The sequence below is a fragment of the Pseudophryne corroboree genome, chromosome 7 (assembly GCF_028390025.1).
Source record: "Pseudophryne corroboree isolate aPseCor3 chromosome 7, aPseCor3.hap2, whole genome shotgun sequence".
Classification (NCBI taxonomy): Eukaryota; Metazoa; Chordata; class Amphibia; order Anura; family Myobatrachidae; genus Pseudophryne; species Pseudophryne corroboree.
The window spans coordinates 98294907-98302406 of record NC_086450.1 but is presented as its reverse complement, the minus strand read 5'-3'; the positions used below and the strand labels follow the sequence as shown (position 1 = coordinate 98302406).

Genomic DNA, 7500 nt, shown 5'->3' with positions numbered 1-7500 from the left:
GTGGAAAAGTGTTTGATGTGGGAGCTTCATTTATCCTATTGATCACAAAAACATTGGACGATTGTAAAAATAAGGGAGGACAAAATAAATAAACAAACAAACAAACCATCAGGGCTGATTAAAACAATGCTGGGTCCGCTGCGTCTGACCTGTATGCTGATCTCACTGTGTGTGTCCCTAGACTAAATTATCAGTACAGTAGTAGTTTGCTGCTATATATCCCAGAGCACAGGCCACTGGGGAAGTCTCCTCTCTGCCTCCTTCCATGCTCACTCCCCTAGACCAGCCACAGCCCGAGGTGCGCTTTGACCAATCCCAGCCCTTCCATTCAACCAGTCAGCCAATCCCGTCCGCCGCCTCATGAATATGCAAAGCGGGCTGAGTCAAAGCTCCTGGGCGAGTTTGTGTAGCTCTCTGCACAGCTTCAGTGCTTGGGACTTTTTTTTTTCCTATTTTTCCTCCCAGAGAGACAAAACTCCATTTTTTTTCTTATGAATGGAAAGTGAAAAAATCCGATCTGCTTAAATTGGGATCCTTTCCTCTGGCAGGAGGACCCCCTTTGGAAAAATAAAAAAAAAGGGGGATCCACATTAAAAAAAAAAAAAATCTACCCCCAAAAAAAATTAAATGCAGGAAAAAGGAAGAGAGAAGCAATGACCATGACTACTATGCCAGAGAGTCTTAGCAGCCCGGTGTCAGGGAAGGCTGTGTTCATGGAGTTCGGGCCGCCGAACCAGCAGATGCCACCTTCCCCCATGTCTCATGGGCACTACTCCATGCACTGCCTGCACTCCCAGCATGACAGCTCCTACAGCAGTGCCTCATCCTTCTCCAGACCCCTGGGCTACCCCTATGTGAACTCGGTGAGCAGCCATTCCTCTAACCCCTACATCAGTACCGTGCAGCCCTACCCCAACAGCTCCAGCCTCAGCCAGAGCCGACTGGAGGAGACAGGTACAGTACCAGCAACAATCTCTCTTGTGCTCCTGATGGTGGGGTGAGTGCCCCCCGATAGCCCCTGCAGCCAGCAGCGCTGGGACCCCTGATCCTCCCCTGCAGCCAGCAGCCCGGGGACCCCCTGATCCTCCCCTGCAACCAGCAGCCAGCTCTGTGGCACATACAGCAGCTCAGATGTGCACGCATTAGCCTGCGTAATTATTTATTGCGTGGCGCTATAAACAATGTATGCAATTAAGGGTAATTAAACCTAAACTGCAGCATGCTGGAAAAAAAAACTTGCACTGGCTGCTGGAGCTTTTTGTGCTTTCTCACATCAGATCTGTGTTACTTGTTGGATGGTTTTGTCTGCCTGTCACTGTGTATTCACTGTGGCTGATGTGTGGTTGTGTCTGTGCAGGGGCAGAGACAGAGAAGAGCACGGTGGTGGAAGGTGGCGAGGTCCGCTTCAACGGGAAAGGGAAGAAGATCCGCAAGCCCAGGACTATATATTCCAGCCTGCAGCTGCAGGCACTCAACAGGCGCTTCCAGCAGACGCAGTACCTGGCACTACCCGAGAGAGCCGAGCTGGCAGCTTCACTGGGACTCACCCAGACACAGGTACTGTATCCAGGGCAGAGGTGTAGCCCTGGCACCCAAATGCCCTCTTGTACCAGAACGACTTAGCACAAAGGCCTGGCACATTAATGATACACTACCTAAATGACCCTTTGTCACCAGCAAGCCCTAGTACATAGCCCTGGCACCCAAATGGCACACTGCCCAAATGCCCCTCACTCACCAGCAAGCCCAATAACATAGCCCTGGCAACCAAGTGGCACATTGCCCAAATGTCTCTCTCTCTCACCAGCAAGCCCAGTCACATAGGCCTGGCATCCAAGTGACACACTGTCCAAATGACCCTCTGTAATATGCAAACCCTAGTACATAGCCTTGTCCCCCGAATATCACACTGACCAAATGCCTCTCTATCTATCTCTGATAAACAATCCTTAGCATCTTGCATAGCCAGAAAATGCTTTGCCACCCAGAGACACATCCGAGCACCCATGTCTCACACCCTCACCACTGGCACCCCCGAGCTCACTCACAACACTGACCACAGAGCAGCCTGGCACTGTAATATTTGTCCCGGTAAAATTGCAAAGATCAAATATTTTTGCAGAGAAAAATACAAATATCAGTGGCCCAACCACAAAAGGATTTTTTTTTTTTAATAACAGTACTGCCTGTAAAATAATACAATAAATGTGGCACAGGCAGGTACTTTTTTAATGGCAAATGTGGCATAGTTGTGTTTTTGTTAGAAACATGTTGCTGTATTTTTTATATGAATTATTTAACATCCTTGTTGCGTAATATAACGTTGCCAAAAGATTGTTGAGATACGTTACTTTGCATTTTAATAAGATACACAAGTCTTATTTTTGGCTTCTAAATGGTTAACTTGGAGTAAGGTGGAGTTTTAAAAGTGCAAGTGATGGTATTTTATGACAATCAATTATATGAACAATCTATCTTGACAGGATACACTAAAGGGATTTTGTTAATTGTATGTTACACGTGCTTGCCAAATGAAATAAAACAATCACACGCACCTTAGATATTACTGTGCATTATTAATAATTGTGAACACGCTTGTAGCACCAAAGTCGTTCCTTAGGAATTAAGCAAAGCTTTTCAATCACTGATAGCAAATAATATAAGATTATATGAATTTCCAATAGTAAAATGAAGACTGTTTTGCATGATTTGTAAGTGCTCTGAAATACAGAATATCGCATTTAAAATAAATAATATTAACATTCCAAATAATAGGAATTATTATGATTTTAAAAATACTTAATTGATTTTTAAATCAATAGAGTGAATTATAAATAATTATAAAACCAGTGAAACTGAATTTACTATAATCAGCTATGCATGCGTTATACAGTACAGTTAACTTCCTTTGAATGTACAATCGTATTTAATTCTTCATGTGTACTTATAAAACCTATCGAGACAAAAATATGTGTTTCTATTTATTTAAAATGTATGAGTATGTGTATGTTTATGTATGAAAATATATATATATATATATACACACACACATATATATGCACACACACATGTATTCATAAACACATGCATTCATAAACAAACACATATATACATATATATTATATATATATATATATATATATACATACATACATACATACATACATATAAACCAACACACACATATAAGACAGTATAACTAATTATTATTATTTTTTCCCACTAGGTAAAAATCTGGTTTCAAAACAAAAGATCCAAATTCAAGAAGCTGATGAAGCAGGGGGGCTCAGCTTTGGAAAACAGTGCATTGGCTAATGGCAGAGCACTTTCAGCCGGATCCCCTCCTGTACCCCCTGTATGGAACACCCCCACTTCTTCTGGCAAAACCACCTCTGGGACCCCAGCAGCTTACATCCCAAGCTATACCTCTTGGTACCCATCAGCCCACCAAGAAGCCATGCAGCAACCTCAGCTAATGTGATGGCTGCAGCCAAATCTCCCATTGGAGACCCACCATAAAACTGTATAAAAACAAACAATCTACACGAAATGACAAATTACATTTAGAAGAGAAGCTCTGTGCCTTTATGAGCGTGGTGACTCCATGTTACAGGCCTGGAGGACAGATAATGCGCCAATGTGATGCGGGCTGGTACCCAACTGTTGACACCTGGCATAGCAGTCTCTACCCATTGTATCACCAGGCACGGGGCAGCCTGGCGGCAGGGAGCGAGGAACACACTATATTCTGAGGACAATTGGAACAAAGATGTTTGTAATGGGGGAACAATAACAATACCCTCTCATGTCTGTCTTTGTCTTGGTATTATGTACTCATTTATCAAATATCTCAAACAACCACCCACAATCAACAAATTCCCTTTTAGGAGCCAACCTTGTTAGTTCCTTATCTTAATTAAGAAAAATTAAAAAAATTTCGAGGATCAATGGAAATTCTTTAGTATCTATTTGAGGAAAATGATAAATTCCTAATAACAACCACCAGTGTTTGGCAAAGTGCACTGTTTCCTAAAAATTCCATTATTCAGTCAATTATAAAACATTTTGTACTTTAAAAAAATAAGAGCTTAGGTTTACGTGATTTTGCATTTTCTACACCTTTCACAGTGTTTTTATAGAATATTATCAGTTATAGTATGTTGATCATGCAGAATAGTGCATGTTCTATACAGTATTTAAATCCCTGTGGGGACAAGATGTTCTAGATACCAGGGCAATTGGCTGTAGGCTAGACAGCTCTCTTCAAAACGTTGTTTTTTTTTTGTTTTTTTTTAACCCCATACCTTGAATGCCAATTAGAGTTTTTTGTTTGTTCATTTTCTTCTTCATCCCCTCAACTTGCATATACTAACCCTTCAATGCTGGCTATCAGAGAAACCACATATTGCGGCGCAGTATGTTGCAAGATAAAGTGGGTTAATATCTGCAAGCGCTACCCCCTTGTACATAATGTTACTAGTGTTCTGTGAAGTTGTTTGCACAAATTTTTCTGCCCTCTCCTGTTTTCGTTCTGCGTGCCTGTAACCACGATGCTTTGTGATATGAGATCTTGACATCTTTGTGAAATTTGAAATATGTGATTACTGAAATCAGTTGTGTTTAGTGTTCTTATATGTCAAAAGTTTAGTTTTATATTGAAAATGTTAACTTATTTCTTTGTATCTTAAACAAAAAAACTTTGTATATAAGTTATAAAGTTTCTTTAAGACAGTAAAATGGTTTTGAAAAAGAGATGGTTTATACATGTCTTTTGTTTGCATGCAGTATAAATAGCTGTTTAGGTATTCTGTGCCGTGAGCTTTCCTTAAAATTATGCTGATATCGTAAAAATTAGAAGATATGTGTATATCTATCTATATATATATATCTATATATATATATATATATGTGTGTGTGTGTATATATATATATATATATATATATATATATGCATACAGATATAGATTTATGTATATATATATATATATATTTCTGTGTGTGTATATATATATATATATATATTTCTGTGTATATATATATATTATTTTTTTCTATAAAATCTATTATTTTGCCAAACAATCTTTTTCAAGGAATTAATAATTTAGTCATGTGTGTTCACTAATTCCTCTGATAATCTTATATGTTTGATTTAAAACGTGTGCATTATTCCCTCTAATAATCTTACATGCCGGCCAGTGAGGTTTGCATTATCATAAAGTACCAACACCCGTTTTATTTAAAGGATTTCTCAATATCATTAATTTATGTCATTGAAAGTCATTGGGACCAAACAAAATATTGTTTTATATTGCACACCTTCTCTTAGCTGCACTTGCACAATTACTACAAGCCAACAGAGCAGCGTTCAAGCCTGGTTGGACCTAAGGCTGACTGCTAATACAAACATCACAACTACGCAGGCTGTGTATACAAAATCCATAATTGAATTTATTTATTTGTCCCTGTATACTAAACTACTTATGGTTCGTGCAATAGATAGCCGTGTGTGTTTTTTGGTGCATTTATCATACGACCTCTATAGTTATTTTCAAACAGTTATTTATTAAAAATGTATTTATTAACATTTATTTACATAGTGCCAGCATAGTCCGTTGCGCTTTCCAATTGGGAACAAAGTGATAAAACGAGACTGGTAATAATAGATAGGTTAGCAGTGCTAACTACTTCAATTTGACATTTTAATTAATCAGTTTATTTAGCATCACAACAGCCTTTGGTATAAAAACATACAGCTATTATTTATGTTATATTTAGATATACATTGATACTATAGGTATCTGAGGTTTAATTAAAACATTAGATATGTAAAATTAAAAATGTGATTGCTGACCATTCTACTTGATATTAGAAGTAGTTAGATGAGATAATTGGATAACAGTAAATTGGAATCCAATCAAGTGATATATTTTGATGTATCTTATGTTTAGGAATGGTACAGTATAGCAGTGAATCTGACAATATATATTATTATTATTATTATTATTATTATTATTGTAATAATAATAATAACATATTGACAGAAATCCGTTACACAACTTAACACATTAAATTTTTAAAATATGCAACCAAATCACATTTTCCTTTGCAGTCATAGAGATATTTGGGGGGAATAAAGGTGTGAGATATTTCCCTCTAAAGGGGGTTTGCTTTTATTTTGTATTGGAACAATCTGACTCCAAATAAAAAATCTATTTGCCCCAACTGTGAGTGGAGGTGACACTGCACCTGTGTGGCCCACGGAATATCTGATGTCTGTTTGCACAGAGCAGGAAACACTATAGCATGCCTTACCGAGAATGCCAGTTCATCACTGAAAATAATATGAGCTACCTCCCAAATACTAGAATGTCGAATAAACAGCTGCACTGCATCTGCCACAATAGCATCTGATCTAGGGGAAAAGTTGGAGTGACCTATAGTTTTTTATCATCATCCGTTGTGAATTATGGACCTTTAGACAACTATAGATTTTTTTTTCTTCCGCTTTCAGGCATTCCAAATTGTAATAGTTTAGTCAATACACCCTGCGGATTACAAAGTCACTCTTTACAGCTAAAGATGAGTAGATATAGGTCCTACCTACAGGATCTCACTGGGGGCAGACCAGAAAATGAAATAACATACAAACCGCTGAGCAGATCACTAACTGGTGACAACGAATCATTTTTCTTTTTTTCTTTTTTTTTGTAGGAGATAACAACTATCTGAGCAGAATAATGCACAGCCTGCCTAGTCCTGCAATGCCAAACTACAGTTTCCATTAATGAGTTAATAATAAATTACTATTTGGTATGAGAAATATATTATTTCATCATTCTAAGCTTGTAACAAAATATAAGCAATTTTGTTTAGATTTATTTCAAGTATTTTAAGGCTTGGCTACGTGTCAGGCTAGAATAGTCGCTGCCATCTGTATATATATATATATATATATATATATATATATATATTGCTGCTATATTAGGTAGTTATAGGGTCAGGTACTTTTATGTCAGTTGTGCATATTTTACATGTCTCCAATAGATTCTAAAAAGCTATAATGTCTTGCAAGTATAGAACGCAGTATGATAAGCTGATTGTCCATACCTCCCTACCTCACAGCCCTATTTACAACTATATATGAATAAAACATTTTTCTAACAATAGTTTTTCAATCTGATTTAAGTATTCCGTAATATATATTTTAATTAAGACATGCATTGTCCATGGAATACAACAAAACTGATGTTTAATTAAAATCACTAACTAGTCATGTCTGTATTAATGAAAAATTTGCTTTAGAATACTACATTTTCTTCTATATTAACCTGTAATGGCAAAATGTAATTCTGTCTTTTTTTTTTTGTCATTCGAAAATGTGAGACTGATTTTAAAACACTTCTAAAATAGGTTACACACAGCTTAATGATCACCAAACTGAGCCTTTTCTGAGCCTTTTCTGCAAAAAAAACAAAAAAAAAACAGAGAGAGACCTCAAAG

General features: G+C 37.3%; 2 protein-coding genes across 2 annotated transcripts in view; both read left to right on the top strand.

Moving 5' to 3' along the window:
* Positions 1–7500, top strand: part of METAP1D (methionyl aminopeptidase type 1D, mitochondrial) — a 451273-nt gene that overhangs the window by 420220 nt on the left and 23553 nt on the right. The window lies entirely within an intron of this gene.
* DLX1 (distal-less homeobox 1) lies at positions 348–4752 on the top strand. Its single transcript, XM_063933470.1, has 3 exons — positions 348–954; positions 1358–1557; positions 3227–4752. Exons 1-3 carry the CDS (start codon positions 654–656, stop codon positions 3479–3481), a joined length of 756 nt encoding a protein of 251 aa, XP_063789540.1. The 5' UTR covers positions 348–653; the 3' UTR covers positions 3482–4752.

Bases quoted from the DNA above. Each gene is read 5' to 3' on its own strand.
- DLX1 (XM_063933470.1), top strand. From the start codon at position 654: ATGACCATGACTACTATGCCAGAGAGTCTTAGCAGCCCGGTGTCAGGG. The intron at 955-1,357 runs GTACAGTACCAG...GTGTCTGTGCAG, and splicing joins GAGCCGACTGGAGGAGACAG to GGGCAGAGACAGAGAAGAGC. The intron at 1,558-3,226 runs GTACTGTATCCA...TTTTCCCACTAG, and splicing joins TGGGACTCACCCAGACACAG to GTAAAAATCTGGTTTCAAAA.